We start from the raw sequence: 24,678 nt of genomic DNA on the forward strand, positions 1-24,678 counted from the left end.
GATTTACTATACGGGTTTGTAAAACTGATTTACATAAGTCAAACAAATTTCTAGATTGTTTAGTATTAGAGTTATATCGTGTCAAGCTGCTTTTAAGCCCGGTAATATATTTTAGCTTTGGAAGAAAGTGACGAACGAAGGTAAACGTCTTCGACTGTACATAGTGAAAGTAACTAGTGTATACATGTGAACTATTTTAAGTCCACTAATACGAAAAATAAATTTATATATGTATTAGGCGAATAGCCGTACACGAACCCAAAAGTTCCATGAATTAGAACTAGGGGTGTTCAAAAAACCAAAAACCAAACCGTATCCGTAACCTAAATAACCAATCTGAATAGCAAATTTGGTTTCGCTTCGGTTAATAACCGAATCTGAATTGGGAATTTGGTTTTCGGATCGGATAACAGATATTTAAAATTTTGAATTCAGTTTGTTTGTATAACCGAATTAACCTAATTTTACCATTCTATACGATTAAGTTTGAATTCATTTACAAATACAGTATGCAACGGAGAATGTATTAAAGATCTTTTTCACTTCATAAACCTTCTTTTACAAGCATTTGTAATTTTTCTACTAAGATTGCATGTTATAGTATCTTTCCATTTGTATGCACGGGTAAGTCTAGTTCTACTGAAAAGAGAGAAGCAAATTGAATTCGGTGTAATTCGATTTTAACCGACACCCAATAGAATTAAATTTGGTTGAATTCGGTTTGGTTAGATAATTATGAATTCGGATTCGGTTCGGACAATGGATAGCCAAAAAAATCCGAACAAACAGATGATAACTACCTGAATAACTAATATACAATGAACACCACTATTTAATTAGAAAAAATAAAGCCCAATATTATGGGCGAAGAATTAACAGAAAATAAAAATTATTATTATTATTATTATTATTGTTAAAGAGTGTATTTATATATATTTTTTGAAAGACGATTGTATATTAAAACTAGCAAGGAGCTAAGGTCATGTAAGAGTAAGACAAAAGGAGAAAAAACACTACATTGCAATTACCAAAGAAAGTTCAAAAGATTAAAACGACTCCAATTCTCCCAGTCGAGTGACTTTTGTTTTCCTCAGTTCTTAAACCAAAGGAAGGAAGACGACTTTATGTCTCCAATCACATTGCCAATTGAAGGGTGTTTATTTGATATTGCAAACAAAATTCACATTAATTTTAATCTCCCTAACAAACTTTTCAAGAAAAAAATTCTAGTCTTCTGAGCAACTAAAATGATACGTGTTACTAAAATTAACAAATCATGTCAATCCTAGGATTTGAACCAAAAACCTTCTGTTTCTATATAGCAACGCCTTTTCATTAAAAAAAACCATTTTTGTAAGCTGTTGTTTTGATATAAATTTACAAACCTTTTCGAAACAATTTGGGCCACTGGATGAGAGCAGGCATTGGGCGGTCACCCATCACGCCCAACCTTTCGGGCTGCCTTGCCGGACAGGTTTACAGGTTTGAAGATTTTTTTTTATTATACACGAATATAGAATTAGAAATGTGTAATATGTTCGTAATTATATTGGGTTGACTATGAAGATAAAATCTTGTTCGAAATAAATAAAAGTAAAATGTATTTTCATTATATTTACTTAAATAGAAGTCTAAAAATCAATATATGATCAAGGTTCACAATTATTGAAATATATTAAGACCAACAAGAAAACTTAAAATATTTATTCTCTGCTTATCTTATAAAAACCCAACTTGAAATTTTGATTATCTAAATGTCTAATTATTTTGTACCCAACTTATATATGTGTTTTAAGTTCTTGAATATAGTTTGTTACCACAAAGTTACTTTTTCATCGATAGTACGTAGTTGCAAAACCAACAATTACGTTAGGTAACTCATGGACATAATATGGACCTTCTATAAATAAATAAATAAAAATGCGTCCAAGCTAGCATATACAACTAACTACCCATATGCCTCTTGTTACGCATCATTTTCGTCATATTACTTTCCGGTTTTGACAATCACATGAAAACAATGATATATCACAAATATGTAATAATCGTATTAAAATTAAAATAAGCAATATGCACACGAATACCATAAAATTAAAGTTTTTTATAGAATCGTTTTACGTGCTCATGACAACAGAACATCTTGAATCGAATAGCATTAGCCATGAAGCAAATATGAGGAGATCATTTAGGAACACGACATAGATCCTTGAGAACACTTTAATTTTCAATAATAACACAAATAGAAATAATAAAAATTAAATTTCGATAAAGAAAATAGTTAAATTCGTTTTTAGTCCCTAAGGTACACCAGTGTAACTAGTTGAGTACAAACCCGATTTTTAACTATTTAATTTTTATGAGGTTTAATCATTTGTGTTCTTCTGACTAAGTTGGATTTTTTAAATTGAAAAGCATTTCAGTCATTTTGTCGAGGGACGGAAATGGTTAAATATATAATAATAATATAACAACTAACTATTATTAATAATCTTATTTGTATATTAGTAACTAGTTAGATCCTCTCGTGTTACGGGAGTTTATTTAAGTTTTTATTTTTAATCGTCTTGCGATTTTATGATGATCTTTTTTAACGTAGTTTGTTGTAATTTAATACATATATATTAGGGGGTGTTTGGTACAGAGAATGGAAAAGGAGAGAAAATAGAAATGGAAATGGAATTGTAGAGAAAGAGAATTGGTATGGAGAACGAGAATCATTTCTCTTGTTTGGTACACGAGAAAATAAACAGAGAACTCTACCATACCCAACCCCACCTCCACCCAACCTGACACCACTCACCACCGCAGCCCCACCACCACAGCCCTACCACCACAGCACCACCACCACAGCCCCACCACCACAGCCCCACACCACCAGCACCACCACCACAGCCCTTTCTTCAACCACAGCCCACCACCACCGGCTGCCGCCACCAAATCCCCTTCTTCAACCACAGTACACAAGAAATTAAAAAGATTCAAATTTTTGGAACATAAGATATAGAAAAAGGAGGCTCAGATCTGTCATCACTGCCTCTTTGGAGATTTTGTGGTGGTGGTTGTGGTGGCGATGATGATGATGATAATCAGAAGCCACCTGCGACCACCGCCGATTTCCACCACCACTGTCACCCACCTGCGACCACAATCACCCGACCATCTGAAAACCCTAACCTACCACGAACCACCACTTGAAACCCTAATCTCCGTTCACCCGTACCACCTGCAACCTACAACCGGTTACCATCTCTGTGTTCACCACTGCGAACGGCGGAGACGGGGTGGTGGTTGCAGACTTGGAGACGAGGGTGGCGGTTGCAGACTTGGAGACGAGGTGGCGGCCGGAGACGGGGTGGTGGCCGGAGACGAGGTGGTGGCCGGAGACGAGGTGGTGACATGCTATGAGGAGGCTGCTGAGAAATGGATTTCTCTTTGTTTTAAAGAGAAATGGAATTCTCTAGTTTTAGAGAAATAGAAAGAGAAATAGAAATGAAAAGTGGAAAACAAACAAAAGAAATATTTCTAATTCCATTTCTCCCCAATCAAATCCCTCTACCAAACACCCCCTTAGTTATTATATTTTTTACGTTTGGGTATTTTCAATTGAGATGTGTAGGTTTTTTAGATTTTTAACGAACAAAAATACACGAACACGAACATGTTGATTTTTTTAAATGAACAAACATGAACACAAATATTTTTCTAATAAAAAAGGGGACGTTGATGTAGTTGACGATGACGGGTAGTATTGGAAGTTATCCGGCAATGGAGATGATAGACCAGCAATGGAGAACATGTAAAGAAGATAAATTAAATTAAGGTTTGACGATGAAAGCATTTACCAATAAATAAGATATTATAACCCATTTGAGAGCTAATAGGGGTTTGGTAAGACCTATTACCCGCGAAAATTATTCTTTGATGATTAAGGGGTTATTTCACAAATAAATGAGATGTTATAACCCGTTTAAGAGTTATCCGGGTTTGGTGAGACCCATGATCCTCGAAAATTATTGTTTGATTATGAAAGAGTTTCACAAATAAATGAGATGTTATAACCCATTTAAAGACTATCTTGGTTTGGTAAGACCCATACCCACGATTTCGGGTCAAATGCATGAGAAGCCTCCATTTAGAAATCAAGCAATCTGGTGGCTCTAGAGAATTGATGGGGGGAGGGGCAACCTGAGAGCGACACGTAGGATTTCATGATAGGCAATTATATAGATAGTTAGATTATAAGTCATCATATCTATATGTATTTGCATTTGAGGTTGTTTGCTTTAATTTAATATAGTGTGTTTTAATCTAATGTTATACAATACTTATAAAATATAAAACTTAATATGAATTTAAGTAAAGAATGATTTGTAGTATTTGTTTGTTTGTTTCCTCATTAGGACACCCTTTAATAACATACGTGTATGCAACAAGACTTGTTTATGCTATATTCACTGACAAGAATGAAGGTGCAACAACCTTCATAGTTACAAAGGTGGTTTCACTACTTTTCATCTCTACGTTTCGTTTCCGCCATCTGATCAAAGTCTCGTGTTGCCTTTTTGGCGTCAACTAAGGTAAACGCAACCAATATCATCGCTTGTAATTTGGTTTCTATAATAGCAATACTTGTAATATGTATATACATGATGCTGATGATGATGGTAATTTGAGAATTTGGTTTGGCATTTTGAAAGAGGAATCGGTTATTAACCGGCTAACCGAAATCATGATTTATATAATAACCGGTTAGGATATGTGTGTACATATGGTAAATGTTTGTGTGTGTGTGCATGTATGTATAATATACGTATATGTGTAAAGTTTATATGTGATTTTAAATATTTTTTGTAACTTTTGCAAATTTGAAAATTTCAAAAATCAATAAAAAAAAACTTTATTGAGTTGATTTTATATATTTAGTATTTAATTGAGTTAATAAAAGAATACCGGTTATAAGCCGGTTATGAACCTAATCAATTATATTACTATATAGGTTAGGTTTTTAGAGATGGTGAAACCGGTTATTAACCTAACCGGTTCTTGATCACATTGACCAATAACTGGTTCATTTATTCACCGTTGGTAAATAGTATTTGCATCATTGCACGTCAATATAGGCTTACATATAGAGGAGCACATCCAAATCGGTTAACCGGTCACTAACTGATTTCTAACTGATTCTCTAACCGGTTAGTAACCGATCCCTCCCTTACCAGTTTCTACCCGAAAAAACCAACGGTTGGTTACCAGTTACTTGGTCTTTGACCAATAACTAGTTATTAAATTAACTGGTTTTCGAATAACCGGTTAACCGATTTATGCATGTCTACTTCCATATTTGGGATTGGGCTCAGATGAGATTTGGCCCATTGGGCCTCACCCAACCTTTTAATTCAAATTATCTATGCTTTATTAATCTCAAAATAACTATTCTACCAATAAAACATTAAACATATTTACATTAAAGACATAATTTCATAATTCTTCCTTTGATACCATAATGTTTTTTTAAGGCTAAAATCAAGAATAGTGACTAAATGTTTTATACTTACTAATTAATGTTGCTAAGTATCACATTTCAATATTTAGCTTGTTGGGTGGTTAACACAGTCAAAGTCAACGCATTGACTTACACAACTTTGACTTTGATTGTATTTATTACAGTGAGGTTTGAAAGCTCCTCTGAAGGTTAATATTTCTAGAACAGAAATTACAATGGCAAGGAAAAATTGTAGCTCTTCATCAACACTGTTAATTGTTCTTTTGATCGGTGGTTCGTTCTTCGCAACGTATAATTTAATAACAATGGTGATTCACAGCCATATGCTGAATTATGGAGGGTTATGGAGTGAAGCTAATAATATGATGCCTGATAATTTGGAAAGATCAAAGGCGTTATTTCATGTGGCAATGACAGCTACAGATAGTGAGTATAGCAAATGGCAAAGCCGAATTATGTATTTTTGGTATAAAAGAATGAGAAATGTGGCAGGATCCGAGATGGGAAAATATACCCGGATCCTGCATTCGGGCCAACCCGATAATCTGATGGATGAGATTCCGACTTTTGTTGTTGACCCGCTTCCACCTGGTATGGATAAAGTAAGAGACTGAATCTTTGTTTACTTTTTCTTATCATTTATTTTTATTCTTGTACACGGTCAATACTTGAGGTGGTAAAATGGGCGTGTCATAGGTTAAATGGATAACCTTTTGGTATGGATCAAACAAGCAACTTTTTTGTATGGATCAAATAAGTAACTTTTGCATATGGGCAAAAAAAGTAACTTTTGCGCATGGGTCAAAGGAAGCCTGACTTAGGTGTCTCACGGGTCAAACAGGTAACTTTTGGGTATGGGACTATGGGTAAATAGATAACCTTTTGATGTGGGTCAAACAAGTAACCATTGGATATGGGCCAAAAGTTGCTTTAAGTCGGGTGGATCACGGGTCAAACATGTATGATGTATCCTTTCGGTATTGGTCATGGGTCAAAAGATGTCTGATTTGGGTGTCACAAGTACAGCATATAATTTTTTGCAATGGGTCAAAAAAGTAACTTTTGGTTATGGGCCAAAAGACATTTGAGTCGGGTGGGTTACAGGTAACCTTTTATTAGGCCATAGATAAAAAAAACATTATTTTTTTTATTATTACGGAGTTTATTGAAATACGAAAGAGTTACCTTTTGGTATGGTCAAACAAATATTTAGGTATGGGACAAAGATGTCTTGATAAGATAGGTCACATGTCAAATGGGCAACCTTTTGCTATGTGTCATACAAGTAACGTTTGGGTATGAGTCAAATAATACAACTTTAGAAAAAATGATTTATGACATCATGGATATTATTATTACTATTATTATTATTTGTTATTATTATTTGGCATGCAGGGTTACATAGTTTTAAATAGACCTTGGGCCTTTGTGCAATGGCTAAGGAGGGCAACTATTGAAGAGGAGTAAGCATCTTATTAATTCTAAACACACATTTTAATAAGTAATATTATTCTCAACAAATAAATGACTCTTTTGCCCTTTGCAGATACATACTCATGGCAGAACCTGATCACATATATGTAAACCCACTCCTAAATTTGGCCCATGGAATAGTTCCGGCTGCCTTTCCGTTTGATTACATGGCTCCTGTAGAAAACGAAAAAATAATTCGAAAATATTTTCCTAACGAGAATGGGCCAATAACTAATGTTGACCCAATTGGTAATTCTCCTGTTATTATAAGAAAGGTACGTGTATAACAGATATATATAATTTTAAATTAAGTTTTTCGAATAGGGTCAATAACATTAAAAATCAACATATTTTTCTTATTCGGCATAAAAAAACACCCTACACAATTTTTGTATGTTAAGGTCCTTAAACATGAACAATAACTCAGCCTAGTTTTGCTATATTAAAGTATCTGAACGTATTTATAATTTACTTAATTGTGACAAATTATTTAAAATAATACTTTGTTACCCCTAGGTATGACAAAGTAAGATGGTATAACTTTTTTTTTTATTGATTTATTTTTGTGCAATTGAGTGTCATTTCATCAAATTTGACTAATTTGGGCTAATAAGTTATTATTTTAAATATAATTTCACACGTACATGCATCCTAGATAAGTTAGAGAATTTAACATTCGTTTTGAGATGTTTAGGGATTTGAATAAACGAAAATCAGGTTGTGGGAATTTTTCATAAAAATATTAAAAAGTCATATCAAATTTTTTTAACCTTTTAATAGTATTAATTTTTAAAAGTAAAATAATTTAAGACGTTTATGCACTACACTTTGGGCGATTTTTTACCCTTGACCTTTTGGAGATAAAACGGGCCAAACTTTTTACATGTGTAAAATAAGTGAAGTAATGCAATTGAGTGACTTTATGCAGGACGTGCTTGAAAAAATTGCTCCCACATGGATGAATGTTTCTTTAAGAATGAAGAATGATCCGGAGACAGATAAATCTTTTGGATGGGTATTAGAAATGTGAGTTAAATATCATAATTGGGTATGGGTATTGGTAATTTCCATCTCATAAGCCCATAATGTATAGGTGGTTGGGTTAGATCTATTTGAGATTGCGTGATTCATTAATGATATAACGAGTTTATAGGGTTACAATTAGGGTTTCATTATATTTGATATTACTTGTTGGCCAAGTCAAGTCTCCCTTTATAAATACATATCCACGATTTGGTTATTGTAAGTAGTATATTATAATCGAGTATTGAGTTAGTTTCTTGATTATAACAATACAGGAGTTTATCCTAAAATTGTGTGTTAATATGTGTTTCTGATTATCAGTTTGTAGTTGGTATCAGACCTAAACCGAAGATCTTCCCATCCATTTGTATCGAGATAAGATCGATGGTAGTAACGGTGAAGACAATCGTCTAAGATTGACTTGTATTCACGATTAGGGTTTAACTAAGAACGATGACTGATAAAGAAACACCGAAGACGAGCGATGGTAGTTGGACCTCGGATGCGTTCCAAATTCCTATGCTTACAATTTCCGATTACATAATATGGACAATTTGAAGGAAAGTACTCTTGAACGTGCATAAGGTTTGGGATACCGTAGATATAACATGGTTGATGTGCAATGGATCCTGGAGCATTGCGATTGCTTTGATGTTCCAATCAATCTCGAAAGTCACAATCTTGTAAGTGGGTAATATGGCGTCGGCCAGCGCGATTAAGACACATAATGGGGGTTGATCGGGTTAAGGAGGCAAGATTGCAAGCCCTCACGACTGAGTTTGATGGTTTAGAGATGAAGAGATTGAGACCATTGACTAATTTGTGGTGAAATTCTCTAGTACGATATCAATGTCGGCAACTTTAGGGGAGGTGATTAGGGAAACTAAGTTGGTTATGAAGTTCCTTAAAAGTCTACCACAGAGTAAGTTCATTTAGATTGTTGTCTCCTTTGTACAAACTTTGGATCTCATAACTGTTGGGTGTGAAGACGTGGTAGAACGTTTAAAAGCATATGAATAACTGTAAGGCCCCGTTCCCGGTGCCTCACTTTAACGTCGGATTTACTCATAAACACAGTTCTACAAATAAGAGTTTATTAAAACTTTCGCGGAATACAAAACTTTAGCCGTTTATTACAAAACATTTAATCTTTCCTTTAAAACCATAACATAAATCATCGTATTAAAACATCATTTTTTCCATCTTCAAATGCCATCCGTTCGATCCATGCCATGTGCCAACCTCATGCTAGCTCTTTAATCATAATCACCTGCGTGCATACTAAAAGTCAGCTAAGCTGAATGAGTTCTAGTTAGTTAGGCGACATACAATACATACACATATCTTACATACATACATATCTTAACCTTGTATAAATGTCCATAAGAGGAACGTCACATAATATCTATTAAAAGAACTATTACTATTACCCCTACTATTTATATTCTCCATAGAATGACTCTCTCTCTCTCTATATATATATATATATATATTCTCCATAGAAGGAACATCCTATATACTTCCATAGAAGGAACACTATGTTTTCCATTAAAGGAACACTATGTTTTCCATCAAAGGAGCACTGGTCTTTCCATTAAAGGAACAATATGCTTTCCATCAAAGGAACATTGGGCTCTCTATTAAAGGAACACTATGCTTTCCATTAAAGGAACACTTTATATATTATCCGTAGAGGGAACTCTATATATAAGTTATCATTTAATATCCATATAAGGAGATAATCATCACTATTCTTGGCAATACATGCAATATCCGAAGATCGTTCACGTATCGACAAGCAATCAATCGTATCTATCACATATATCATACCTGGCATACACTTACCATTTAAGGTAAGTGTATTAACTGTCACATCGAGTACGCACACATCCCCGAAAACATAACAAGGAAATGGGGCTAGAAACTCACCTGGATGCGGTTACGTTCTCCGTTAATAGTTATTCCCTTTTTTAGCTGTGCACGACTAACTGTATAACAATTACACATATCAATTAACTATCACTACCCATAACGCGTTCCTGGTCTAATTATAACCCTCAACGAACGGGGGTTCGGGGGCAGCGCCCCTGACAGCGGGGTTCTAGGGGCGGCAGCCCCTAGCAGGGTCCAAGGGGCGGAGCCCCTGGCTGGGGTCGAGCTATCTTAACACATTTTCCATTAGAAAATTAAATTATTATTTAATTTGCTAACTAAATCTTTATAACGAATTAAGCCTGATTCGTGGTCTAATTCGCTATTCTGGTTCGTTATCTCATCATAACTTGATTCGCCGTCTGGTACGTTATCCTCACATAACAAATTGGCAAGTAACGAATCACCTGGTTCGTTACTTGATTCGTTATGCTAATTCGTTGTCGGAACATCATCTGATTCATTACCTTAGCATAGCGAATGAGCATATAACGAATTACCAGATTCGTTATCTTATCTAACGAATGAATAGATAACGAACTTAAGAGTTCATTCGTTATCAAGTCTCACGAATTGGGTCTCATTCGTTATGAACGCGTAACGAACTGGTCAATCATAACGAATCATCACTGTTCTTATCCAGACTTTGACTTAGGGTCAAAGTCAAAATCGTCAAGAACACCCAACAATCAAACTATATTAGATCTGCGATTAAACCTTCATTTCTTAACCAAAAATCATGATTTAGGTATCATTGGAATTGTCTAAGCAGCGCCTACAAACCCTAACCATTCAATCTTTCAAAACATCCGGTTTACGGGGTGCGATTTATGCGTATATGTTATGGGTCTTCATACTAACAATTAGCCTATCAAACTGAAATCAATTTCAGTAAGTTTAGCTTCGTTGGATTCGTTTTTACCATACTAACACAGATCTATGATTTCCCAAACCAAACCCAACCTATATGAAAGATTTATAAATATAAACGTACCTTAAACGAGTCGTTATACGAACACGAGCTGGTCCTGATCTTGTTTAGGTTTGACACGACGATCTAGCACCAACAAGCTCGGGTTTTCAACTTTGAATCTAGGCTCGGGTTAAAGGATGGTGTGTGTGTTTCTCAAGGTGTAAGCTATGATGTAGTGATAGATAATAATGGAAAGGATTAGGGTTTAAGGGGTATTTATACTCCCTTATGCCCATGGGCTTAAGGCCCATCTTTCCTTTTTGGTCCATAATTAATTCCATCTACTTAGCCTACTTGAACCATCTTATTATTACGTCATCATTTCTCTACCAATTCTAGTAAACTTTTCCATCATTAACGAATAATACATTAAATATTATTCTTGGAAATTTCGGGATGTTACAATAACGGTCAGGGAATAAGACATGCATATTGTGACCCAAGGTAAGCTTACGTTTCACCGATTTCGGATCATCATGTAGTCGTTTAAATGATCATGACTCCACTCGTGGAGGTCATGGACGTCGATGTGGGTAGGGACAAAGTGGTCGTAGGTCGTTTCAGAACCACAATCATCAAGAACACGCCACGAATCCAAAATCGTGAACAAAAAAGACTAGGACCACTCAATTTTTCAATGTTACTAATGTGATAAGTTTGGACACTTTGTTTACAAGTATCCTGACCAAAAAGCAGAATGTTCAAGGCGAAGTAAAGTTGGTGAAAGCATCCAAGATGAAGGATCATTCTTTTTTATGACGAAGTGTGTTAAATAAACGGTGTTCTTGAATGAAAAGAAGGTTATACATGAAAAACACAAATCCAAGGATGGTGATGTGCGGTACATGGACAATGGCGCGATTAACCACATGACACGTTACTAGTCCTTTGTTTATGAACTTAACAAACGGGTCATGGGAAAGGTTAAGTTCATGGACGGATCCTGTATTGATATATGCGAGAAGGGGTTGATTTTATTTGAAGCTAAAACTAGAGAACATCGCTAGCTTACAGATGTCTATTTCATATTGAGTCTTAGAAGCAACATGGTTAGTCTAGGTCAGGCCTGAAAATATAGACCTGACTCAATCCCATAATTGGCTATTGTTACACCTGTCTCCATGGGCCTAGGTGTGTAATCATAGTTACCTTGTCACACCCCCATTCTAGGCCTAGGGGTATGATCCATAGTTGTTACCATGTTTGTAAATAAATCAGAGTAGCGGGTTATAGCGAAAGTCTTTATAAAAACATAAGGATCGGTATTATAAATATTTATATTACAAAAGACGAGACAAAAGTCTCGTTTAGTATTTACTTGTTTATATATTTTACAAAACCATCATATTTTAATATTTACACAAAATTATCCGAGCCATCGGATTCTTGAGCTTCTTCGTCTTGCAAGCTCTAACCTTGGTTACCTGCAAAATGTTAATAAAATATGTCAGCAACGAATGTTGGTGAATATGCTGACGCTAAAAAATATTTTCTTTACTTAACTACCCCTTGAGACCACGTAAGTCTCAGCCCATCTTGGCTTAGGAATAATCAAGTTAAAACAATCATCATAAACTTGAGTCTCTGCACTAGGTCACCTCAGCGAAACACCGTAGCGTTTATGACATAACTTAGGTACCATAAATATACACATGGCCATTCCCCACTTAGACGTAACTTAGGTCTGGCCCATCGTGGCTGGAGGTCGTGACCAAGCGTGGTGCGATGTGCCCACCGCATTCCACATATGTAAGGATCCAGAAAAACGTATACCATAGCCTGAGGGCTGGCTTATACCCTTATTTATAATGTTTTTAGAGACACGAAGCCTTATGTAAAGTTTTACACATAACACGTTTGTTTGTTTGAAAACAAGTTTGTAAAAGTGAGGCGTATTCACCTTTTCAATAGGATCGGCTTCCAACACCGTACGTAGATTTCTTCTTGTTATCTCGCACCAATAGTACGAGTATAACATTCATTAGTCAGATACACGATCCGGCTTTAAGACCTCTAGTCTTAATTATCTCGATGAACCTTTAGTTCATTATCCCATTTTACTTTAAAACCTTTAGTTGAAAAGTTTTTAATAAACTTTTAGTTTATAAAACCCGACGTTTCTTCTTCATTAAGAAACGTATTCTTTTCTTTATTATTTAAGTACACTCATTATACTTAAATAATATATTTCTAACAAAGAATATTTATATCTATATATACTCATATATATTTCTTATTTCTCTTTCTATATTTTCTTTTTTATTCATTTCTTTGTTTATCGAGAATTATATCGACTCGGTGTAACACCCCGTAACCGCAGCAGAAACGTAAACGGGATGCAACAGACACCTCTGATATCAACCACATTGTTTATAAAGAAAACTGCATACATTAATATACTTCAAATTACATTATCTCATATTTCATTACCGTCTAGGTGATACACACATCATGCATTAGATACATAATTCTAGTTATTATAATGTATCCTAACATCCCGCACGCAAATCTTACACACATCAAGCACTTAGCATGTAAGCAATCACTTCATCTTAATTGTACCTGAAAAGCATGTGAGAAAACGGGTCAACTACGAATAGTTGGTGAGTTTCACAATTTGAGTAAACCATGATAAATCCATATCATAATATAATATTATCGATGTAATTATGCTGAGCCCACAAGTGAAACCTCTGACTATCACACACAACCCCCGTGGCATATCCCCCGCCCACGGACCTGCCCCGAACCGCTATGTCTAACATTACATAGCAAAATAAATAACAACAAAATAGACATGTGCAACTGGCTGGGAAACATCAGCAAATCCATGCCGGACCAGTTGGGTTTGTCAGACCAGTAGTACTATCCACACTCTACGGGCTTTCAGTTAATCACTCCTGTTCCGGGGCCTTAGAATGTTAGCAACTCAGACAATTACCATCTTAGTACATTTCCGTACGATTCCCGTACAATAAAATATATATAAATCCACGTAAATCCATGCGTTCAGTATGTACTTAAACATTTCAGGAGTAACATGCTTCCGCCCCGGGAAAATATTTAAAAACAATTCAGAAAAAGGGGCTCGTGAAACTCACCTTAGCACATGCAAGCAGGTAACAACAGTCATTATCAGTTAACACGTCCAATCTGTAATATGATCCCTACGATCGTTACTATACACTCACTATTAATATAACTTTAACCGTGTTAACCGGTACATCTGGGGACACTGTTAACCCAGTACTGTACCCGTTTCGGGGGCAATGTTAACCCAGAAACACTTCTAGGGGCATCTGGGGACACTATTAACCCAGTACTGTACCCATTCCGGGGGCAATGTTAACCCAGAAACACTTCTAGGGACATCTGGGGACACTGTTAACCCAGTACTGTACCCATTCCGGGGGCAATGTTAACCCAGAAACACTTCTACGGACTCAGATTGTGCTATCGTTTAGAGTTCAGTAGTCAAAACTACTATTAGTTCGTTTCCCCGTTTTGCGTGCCTAGCACGGTTATCCGTTTTTTTACGTTTCAAAATGAGTTTGGTCACACACAACCCGAAAATAGTTGTTGACTGATAATTTAATTAAATTTGTGAAATTAGAGCTCGGTTTAGACGCCCTGATTGGCCACGGGATCCGTTTCCGTCATTAGTGCACCGGAAACTGTTAAATCGTTTAAAATTAAACAAATTATCCGAATTATTTTCGGATGGTTTATTTTTACTTGTTTAACTCAGTTATATGAAAATAGTCCCTTTTTAGGGTTATTATACATCGGTCAGCTCGTTTAGGCGAACTTTACCGGTTTACGCGTTTTAAACTTTAAAAGTTTGATAATTAGCATAAATAATTATCCGTTTAATCTCGGATCTTGAAATTTTGCACAAATCACTTTTTGACAGCGGGGAATTTTATAAAAATATTTCCAGAATTAATTTTATATTTAAAATTTATTTATCTATTTTTAAACATCATTTAAACACTAAATATGTCGTAAATACCAAACGACCTTAGAAAAATCCCAAATTTTTCCTGGATGACCCCTGCCATTCACATAGTCCCCTGTAATTTTTCCAGAACCAAAATCTCTTTTTACATGCCATTTTTACTAAAACCGAGCTAGAAAACCCTAGAACTCGTTTAACCGAAAAGCCTACTTAGACTTCTCCAACTGACCTAAAATTTTTTGTGTGACTTTTACATGATATAAAAAGCTTATCTGAAATTTTCCAGAATTTTTCATGATATTTAACTATTTTTCACCATTTTTAGCCAAAACCGAGCATTAAATTCACCAAATATTCATCCTTTGCCCAAAAATTACCAAAATTTCACAGAACTCATATTTTCATATATCTAACACCTCTGTAAAATTTCATGACCTAACTCTAAACCATACACAATCTGTCCAAAAATCCATAACCGAACATAAACCAAATATACCTTTCGTTTTCCGCCACTACAAGCTACAAACTCGTCTTTCCGCCTTATCTACCACTAAATACAGAACCTACAACCAACATACCACAATACCAAGCAAGTTACACTCACGATCAAGCCTCTTACACTATAGTTTCGGTTATGATTTAAAAACAAAGATTTAAACCGTAAAAATTCGTTTTTGGTTCGTTTAACTCCTTTCTTGGACCAAGATCCCTTGTATAACCCGTATACATCACTTGATCATGCAAGAATCGGTTTTCATCTTTGAAACCTCATTTTCTTGCAAATAAACTCAAGAAAAGAAGATGAACACGTACATAACTCGATTTTTACCTCGGTTTTCTTGCTAAATCTCTCGGTTTTTAGATCATGAAGAGGAGAGGAGAGTAAGATCTTGGAGGTTTGTTTTAAAAAAAATAACAAGGCAATGGGGTTACACCCCTTATGCCGATCGGAATCCATGGGGGGTGGGGTGGGACCCACCTCTCCATTTCTAGCCACATATTTGGATTCCTGTAATCTGGATAACATTTTGGATAATCTGGTTCAGTTCATTTTTCGGTTAAACGTTTAATTCGGCTTAAAACGAGGTTAAAACGGTCGTTTTCGGCTTAAAAAATGAAATTTATATAAAACCGATTTAAAAACTTTAAAAACTTAAACCATGACATTTATTAACTTAAAACATCATATTACTAATTATTGTGCATCTTTTTCGGCTTGATCGATCGTCTCTTGCTCGGTTTGGTATTAAAGGTTTCGTTTAACGTACCGTCGTACCATTAAATCGAAATTCTTTTTCTGTGCTTTAATTCACTTATCCCGAAGCTTTAATACTTCGTAAACATCACTAAATATCATTGATATCGTCTATAATTGAACCCTCGATTCGTTCGGGTTTCAATAACTATTGATCGATTAATCGCATATTCAATACGATGAATTATATATTCACGTACAATCAATACAGTAAACCATGTATTCTCGTATAATTACTATGGTAATTCATGTACCCGACATTAAATATGACGTAACTATTGTCTACCGGTTAGGGTATATCTGGTTTCGTCGGAATCGTTACACGCGGGTATTAAGCCGTTATAATATTTTATTATTATTTTGGTCGGGCATTATGCCTACCTTTGTCGGCTTAGAAATACCCTAGACACTTAGGCAGCACTCCGACGCTACTCGCTTTTCAACTTTCACTTGATCAACACTTCCTTCCACACTTGGCACGTTTCTCGAGGCACCAATACTTCTTGGCACGTACTTCGAGGTAGTAGTCAGGATGTATGGCAACACCTTCTTCTAGTTTGGAACGTCGTCGAGACGTAGCACGAATAACGAGGTACTAGGCATGGAAAACGGGGTTTCGGGGCACAGATTTCGAGACGGATCGTTGGCACGTATTTCGAGGTGTAGAGAGTGAGTAGTGAGAGAGAGTAAATTGAAATTTGGTGTGAGTTGGGGAAGATCCCATGGCCGCTATTTATAGGGTTGATTTGGGACCCCATCGCGGTACGCGATGGGTTCCTTGGCTGGCCCATCGCGTACCACGATGTAGGCCTAGCCAGTCACCCACTAGGCTTGCCACGTGGCGACACGTGGCGGCAGACGTTGCCACCGTGTGCCACGTGTCACATTTGTCAGACAACCCCATCGCGGTACGCGATGGGGTGCTCCTCTGATCCATCGCGTAGCGCAATGGATCAGAAATTTCAGATTTTGCAATTTAGTCCATGGGGTTTGGATTTTGGCAAATTTGATCCCTATAATTTAGAAACTTGACATTTTTGGCCCGAAATTTACGTGATGTTACATACCTACTTTATAAGTATATCAAAGTATTGTTGTGTAGCAGAAGTCTTAAAAATCACAGGAATTAAATACATGATAGTCTTACAAAACGTTTAAACTAATAAAACGTTAATTTACATCCTTCACATATTCAAAATGCATCTGAGCCATCAGATCATCTAATGACTAATTCAATCATATTCTAACATGTGTCTAGCTTATTACCTGTACAACGCTTTTTATAAAATACATCAACGACAAATGCTGGTGAACATGTTGATTTTAAACTATTTATGTAAACCTTTAGTTCATACTTGAAACAATCATCGGTCCCGGTGACCAACGTACCAATTATATCAAATAGCCAAGCCCTAAGTCCCTATAGGTGGGCTCAATGAGCAAGGACATGATGCTAAGCGTGGTATGGTATGTCTACCCTCTGCCACATATGTTTGAATCGAGACACACGTATTACCAGCCCGAGAGCCAGCATATACTAAAGTTTTAGGGATCCGTAATCCCATGTAAACTTTGTTTAAATGACTTGTTTAAATATTTATAAGGGTTGAACACATTCACCTTTTGATGAGCTTTTCTAGATAACAACCGTTTGTATGAATGATTATCTCAGACTTATAACTCGATAACAACAGTTTAATAAATTTATCTAGATAAAATGATCTAGCTTCAGACCTTAGTCTGTTTTATACATTTATGCAAACCTTTGTATTGATATAACAGTCAAACATGTAGTCTTTCTGTTTATTTTCCATTTTATATACTACGGTTCTTCACGATGAAGAAATGTATGAAGTAAAGTTCTTTGACAATAACCTTTTTATAAAAACATTTGCATTTCTTAGTCGTGAAGAAATGTTTAATTTGTAAAACTTTATTTATTAAAATCTTAAATATATAAAATAACTTTTCTAAGGCTTAGGCTATATCTCCCACTAGGGTGTAATTATGTATTGAAATGACTTAATCGGAAGCCATACCTTAACACGGGTAACTGGAGGATAAAGCTTAATAACAAAATGGGCAACACTTCTACTACACGTCGGATATAAAGGGAATGAAACGTTGGAACTTCGAAGTGGCCTTGGGATGGCACAAACTTCAATGGATTGGAACAAAGGCTTGGAACGTCGAAACACGCTCAACGAGATTGTGGCATGCTTTACGAGGCACGAGGAAAGCTTCAAGGATTGTGGGAGTGTGGTTGGAATGTGACGTTGAATGAACTGGTCGGGAGATGGTCACTATTTATAGCTGAACCATTGTACCGTTGGCGGAACGTTGGGAAATCGCAATAGTCTGTTGGCTCGCCAATTGACGCATCACTCGCCACGTTTTGAGATTTGTCAGAAACGGATATGTCATCGATAACGACGGACCATTTCAATGTAGCCGACGGTCCGCCGGCTTGTAAACTAGGCACCACGTGTAGACATGTGGTCGATCGTAAGCTGCTAACTTCGAGATTACACGACAGACCGTCGCTAATTTCGGGGTGGTCCGTCGAGATTCGACTTGCACAATTTGCAGGGTTAATCTCTACATTTTGGCGTTTTGTTTATTTTGGGCTTAAAATTTTTAGGATGTCACATCTATACTGGATATAATCGAAGATTGGTAAACCAGTTAGTTTTCTTAGCCGAATTGAATAAACAAATTGGACGTGGTCAGCCAGGCTTGGCCACTTGAACTTTAAGTCAATAAAGCTAATGTCTAGGAGGGAAATGGTTGAAAGGATGTGTAGGATTACATATGAAAACAAGTTGTGTGAATTTTATTTTTCCGGTAAGCAAACGAGGCAATCATTTCCTCAATTGATGATGTTTAAGGTAACTCGGACCCTGAAACTAGTGCACCATGTTCTGTGTGGATTGATTACCACTCTAACAATAGCAGTCAATGAGTGCATTTTTTCTAATTGATGATTATTCATTGTCACACCCCAACTTACGACGGAATATGTGGGAGGCACGCCTATAATTATTTAATTTCAAATCAAAGTACACAAGCATTCATATGAAAGAACAAAACATGTATCGTTACATCAACCAAAAGAAAGTAACCAAATGTCTTTTTATTATTCAAATAACCTAAGGTCCATAACTAGGTTTTCTTCAACATCCCAAACCTAATCATAAAGACGATTGACCATATAACCCGTTTGCATATCGCTTACTTTGTAAAAACATTTTACCCTTATGGCAGGTATGGATATGCTGTGGCATCTGCTTTGCATGGAGTGAAACACATTCTTAGGGAGGATTTTATGCTTGAGGTGTTTAAATCTATTTTCTTTATATTTACGGATATTAACAAATGCATTGTAAACTTAAATGTGTTTTTAAAATAACTTTTGACTTCAATTTTATAGCCCCCATTCGCAACGGAAGTTGGCAAAAAGTTTATCATTCATTACACTTATGGATGTGACTACAACGTGAAGGTAATTTGACTCATTGTATTTTATACAGGGTCGATCTGGTTATATTTTATCTCAATTAATTATTACACCTTTGGACTTAAAATATTTGGGTTACTGATGTGTGAAAATTGTGTGTGTATGTATATTCACATGTTATCGAGTTTTAAAATGGGTTTTCACCTAAGGGCTAAGCCACGTCTGGAATAGTAATATAGATAATGGTAAGAACCAAGTATTAATCCATAAACACGGTGACTTTCGATATTAAATCTATGTAAATAAATAACCAATCAAGCAAAGTAGTTGTTTGTTTTTAAAACTGAATTATCATGCAACGAATAGTAAAATACAAGTAGAATGATTTTTACTTGAATCTTAATAATGTTATTCATATACATGTGGTAAATTCACTATTCAACAAGTAGAATGATTTTTAACTAACTATAACTTTCCTAATAACTTTTTGGAAAACTAGCATGAATGATACAAATTAATCACATAAAATCATACAAATAAGCACATGTGAAGAATCATGTAAAAACATAAAACATAGATTATAATTCAATCAAGAGCATCAAATCTAACAACCTTTTGGAAATATTACATGAACAACATCTAATCCATCTAAGATTGATTAATTCTGACAATATTCATGCATTCCTTCAATTATGGTCTCATGCTACGCATGACATCCTAAGTATATGTGTTAATAAATCCAATGGAACACCATAGCTAAGCAAAACCATAACAAATGTCCAATCTTTTCAAATAAAAATATTAGGATATATATATGTTCAAGCAATTATCATAAGCAATCAAAATTTCCTTCAACCATTTTTTACTAGTCTGTATAAACATCATACAACTTCATAAATCAATGATAAGGTATAAAGCTTTTCAACATAACAAGACATTAAACATTCGTAAACTACAAGAAAACATGGATCTCATGGTAGAAACAAGATGATCTGACCAAAAGTCCAAGCTAGATAAATATGGTGATGCTAGAGCTTCTTCTTAATGATGGATGGACCTCCAAAGAGTTTGAAGTAGCTTATAGTCTCTGGTTCATGTGAGTAAACAGTGGGTTTCTCTCAAAATGACCAAATTCCTAAGAAATAGGCTAAGTATCCAATTTATAATGTGTATGTGAGGTGAGGCACAAATGCACAACCTGTGTCTGATGGGGCATAGCCTCATGCTGAGACAAGGTCTTATTCCACTAACTTGGTCATGTACATACTGCAAAAATGGTTAGGCACGAGGACGTGCTAGGTGGGGCGTGACCCATGTCATGGAGGGGCGTGTTGAAGAGGCATGATGGTGCGGACGTGTTAAAAAACAATATAAAATGGAATGCAAATGATGTAGAAATTATGTATAATTAAGTGTACATTAGTTACAAAATTTATTAATTTCTTATAAAATACATAAAATCGGTTCCAATCAGTTTGGTTGTTGGTTGATAGCAAAACTAAAACCGAACTAAAAAAACTATTTTGTAAACAAACATATAACTGAACTTGTCGTGTTTGAATCCGGTTATTTCGGCTCGTGCACACCTCTATTTTAGATTACTACTTAAAAATTTCAACAATATTGTTTGTTCTCACAATTATCATATCAGTTACCTTTTTTTGTTATAACCGTTGATATTGCAGGGTGAGTTAACGTATGGAACGATTGGTGAATGGCAATTTGACAAAAGATCGCATCTAGACGGACCCATACCAAGAAATTTACCTATGCCCCCACCCGGGGTTCCTGAAAGTGTGGTAAGTATACTTAGGAGTTAGGACGAATCGGTCTTGTGTGTTTGATCAACACAATTTTTAACAGTTAGTCAATCTGACCCGAACTTAAGTTCTCAATCCATATATGATGCAGGTGACTCTTGTAAAGATGGTGAATGAAGCAACAGCTAATATTCCAAATTGGGATACAGAATAAATAACAAGGGTATACAAAAGTGAAACGACCATTTTTTTTTAAAAGTTCAATGTTTTTAATTATTTATAGGGAACTTTTTATTATACTAATCGTGGTAACTTGAATGTTTGAGATGGTAATTTAAGCTTAAGTGACAATGTGACATTTGATAGTCAATCTTAATAGTTTTATAAATAATATAGCTTAAATTTGACTTGCATACTAAAATAATACTAAAATAAATAAACAAATAAAGGGTTAAGGCTGCACCCCATCCTCCAAAAATAGGTTAGTGTTTTTAATCTATTTCAACATGTTCTAAATTAACACCTATTATAAGATTGATCCTAATGCAGATTTATCTCCAAGTTTTTTACTTTTACCTTTTTGTTAGTGTAAATATTGTTTCTTGACAAATATATGTCATATATTTTAGTTGACTATAATTAAATTATATTTTATCAAGAGACTTTTAGGTTTTTTTTTAAACCTCTGTTTAAAAATGATTTGATTGCTTCCATTCACGCGCTTGACATGGTTCTAATCTATTAATATAATTTACTTAGATTAAAGTATATATATAAAAACTACACAAATTAATCTAATTAGTTTGTACTCAACTTATATTTGTGTTTGTTCTTGAATATAACGTGTTACCACAAATTACTTTTTCAAAACCAACCTATGTGTCATAACTCATGGACACAATAAGGAGCTTTATAGAAAAATAAAGTAAAAATAACCTTTGACTTAATTTTATTATTACTTGCATTATTAATATTTTTTTAAGTACGTAGTAATGATGAAGAAAACATACCTACCTATTCTAATAAAGTAAAATATCTGAGACACGTGTCATCCTCACAGTCGCATCAAAATCCCGCTCGAGCCTAATAATCTGGCGATGCAAAGCCCTATTTGGGTCCAAACCCATTTATTTCGGGTCATATATAAAGTTCCTGATTAATTAAAACATTGCATTCTAGGGGTTATCTCTGGCCTTTTAACGTTCTCCTTCGTATGTGCATTCTCCCCTTTATTCAGGTAACGATTCATAAGAGCTAATTAATCGATATCTTAGCTGATTGATTCTTAATATCATCATCTTATATTACAATTTATAATCCTAGGTTTTCAAGATTCATCTTCGTCTCTGACATAGATATATCAATCAATCAATCATACCCGGTAAAAATACCATTAATAGCATAGCTATTAGCAGTGAATTAGTATTGGCATGATTTTATTACACGATACATGTCAGATTTGTATATTTCCATCACATTGTTGTTATTGGTGAAATAATTACTCTTTCAACACTAGCTTTGTTGGTTAAATAGCTAACCCCTCAATCCATCCGAAATACTTTAAAACTCTGTTTATTGACTACAAACTTAAGTTAGTGTGGAAAGTTAGAGAAGAAAATGGCAGCTTGTGAGTTCTTTGTTGCTGTCATTGGTCACGAAATAGAATAAGAGGTTTAATGGTTGATGCAACTCTATAGCTTAATTGTATAATATTTGTGTGGATTAATAAAGTTTTGCAAGCCAAAGGTTGTATTGTTGTTTTACCATGACTTATACAATCAATTATTTTGACTCTATTTCTAACTCAATACATGTTCATCACTAAATAAAAATATATGCCAGATTAAATGTTAATTCAAGTGTATTGCTTTGTTTTACTGTTTATTTTGCCATTATGTTGCTTTTATTTCCATATGCCCACACGTGAGGCATTTTTTTCCCTTTGGATACGCTGAGGTGTGTCGAGGAGTATTAGGTGAAGTGATTTCATGCAATCCATTTTATTTGGCCGTTTATCATTGGACATTTTTGAATTAATGTAGGTCATATTTAATGTATCTTTCCCGGTTCATAGTTATATGCCACACTATGTATGAATATAAAAGTTTCTGACTTCCTGACTTCAGACAGGCCAACAGATAGAATAAAATATATTTGTCGATAGAGGATTAAAGATTGCCTAATCGTTTTCTAGAAGCTGAACCATTTGAGAGTTTTGGAGATAAAATTGAACTCCTACCAATTCATGTTTTAATCACATATTAGAGTAAGGTGACTTTTGATAAAGGTACACTATTTGCATTCATGAACTTTGTAAAATTAAAAGTGTATTTGGATACTGCGTTTTTGGAACAAACCCATTATGTTGTTTGTTGAAAATAGTTTATTTCAGTGGGTTGTCTTAAACATCCTCGAAACAACTTATTATTGTATAAAAATGTTATAAGTATATTGTTTTCTATTTTGGTTTTAGGGTTGTGACGGTTCTGTGCTTTTGGATGATACCGAAACCTTCAATGGTGGAAAGAATGCAAGCCCGGATCATAATTTGGTTTGTGGGTAAGAAGTTATCAAAAACATAAAAGCTGATGTGGAATGGCATGCCCTGTGGACCGTTTCATATATTGACATTTTGACTTTTGCTGCTCTCAAGGCGTTGTTTTGGTATAACTTAGCTAAAATGTTTACTTTCTATTTCGTAATGGCAAAGCTTTGATTTTGCAGATGGAAGCATGTAACTTGTTCATATCATGATTGTAATGTTTTCTCTTATCGTTTCGAATGATATCGTATTGTGTGTGTTTTATTATAATGATATTGTTTTCTATTATGTTTCTCCACTTGACCCGACCCGACCTGACCCGACCCAAACAAGGACCGACCCAAAAATTTGAACGCCGAAAATAACGGGACCCCGTTGTCAAAAAATTCTGGGTCCGCCACTGGTTGTAATACATTTTTTTATATAATTATGTTCTTATGTTTTACTATAAATTTTTGCATTTATTTGTATCGATTTATTTATTGATTAATTCACACATTGACCTATCCCGTGTAATTCACGGGCTCTAAAACTAGTTCAATAATAATTAAAGTTCATATATGTTATATTCAGTTTACTTAAATAAAAAAACAATTATATATTTATATATAAAAAATTGTATGTAAAGTTAATATTTTTAAGTACGGGTAACAGTGAAGAAAACATCTATAATATATATAAACTTAACTTTTAAAAGCTCCATGGCTGCTCCCTGAATTCTCTTAAGTCACAATTGCTTTATTTGTAAATGAAGGATTCTCATATATTTGATCTGAACTCAAAAGTATGGGTCTCATCAAAC

The 24,678-nt window shown here is 34.9% G+C and overlaps 1 protein-coding gene across 1 annotated transcript; it reads left to right on the forward strand.

Annotated features, from left to right (window-relative positions):
* The first annotated feature begins 5,695 nt into the window (after positions 1–5,695).
* LOC143553643 (hydroxyproline O-arabinosyltransferase RDN2-like) lies at positions 5,696–21,824 on the forward strand. Its single transcript, XM_077043593.1, has 8 exons — positions 5,696–6,105; positions 6,899–6,966; positions 7,050–7,251; positions 7,905–8,002; positions 19,382–19,451; positions 19,548–19,619; positions 21,260–21,373; positions 21,486–21,824. Exons 1-8 carry the CDS (start codon positions 5,719–5,721, stop codon positions 21,546–21,548), a joined length of 1,074 nt encoding a protein of 357 aa, XP_076899708.1. The 5' UTR covers positions 5,696–5,718; the 3' UTR covers positions 21,549–21,824.
* The last annotated feature ends 2,854 nt before the right edge of the window (positions 21,825–24,678 follow it).

This window comes from Bidens hawaiensis, unplaced genomic scaffold, assembly GCF_021521415.1.
Source record: "Bidens hawaiensis isolate Kalapana, Puna unplaced genomic scaffold, B.hawaiensis_p1.1 tig00017348_1, whole genome shotgun sequence".
Lineage (NCBI taxonomy): Eukaryota > Viridiplantae > Streptophyta > Magnoliopsida > Asterales > Asteraceae > Bidens > Bidens hawaiensis.

Bases quoted from the DNA above. Each gene is read 5' to 3' on its own strand.
- LOC143553643 (XM_077043593.1), top strand. From the start codon at position 5,719: ATGGCAAGGAAAAATTGTAGCTCTTCATCAACACTGTTAATTGTTCTT. The intron at 6,106-6,898 runs GTAAGAGACTGA...TTTGGCATGCAG, and splicing joins TTCCACCTGGTATGGATAAA to GGTTACATAGTTTTAAATAG. The intron at 21,374-21,485 runs GTAAGTATACTT...TATATGATGCAG, and splicing joins CCGGGGTTCCTGAAAGTGTG to GTGACTCTTGTAAAGATGGT.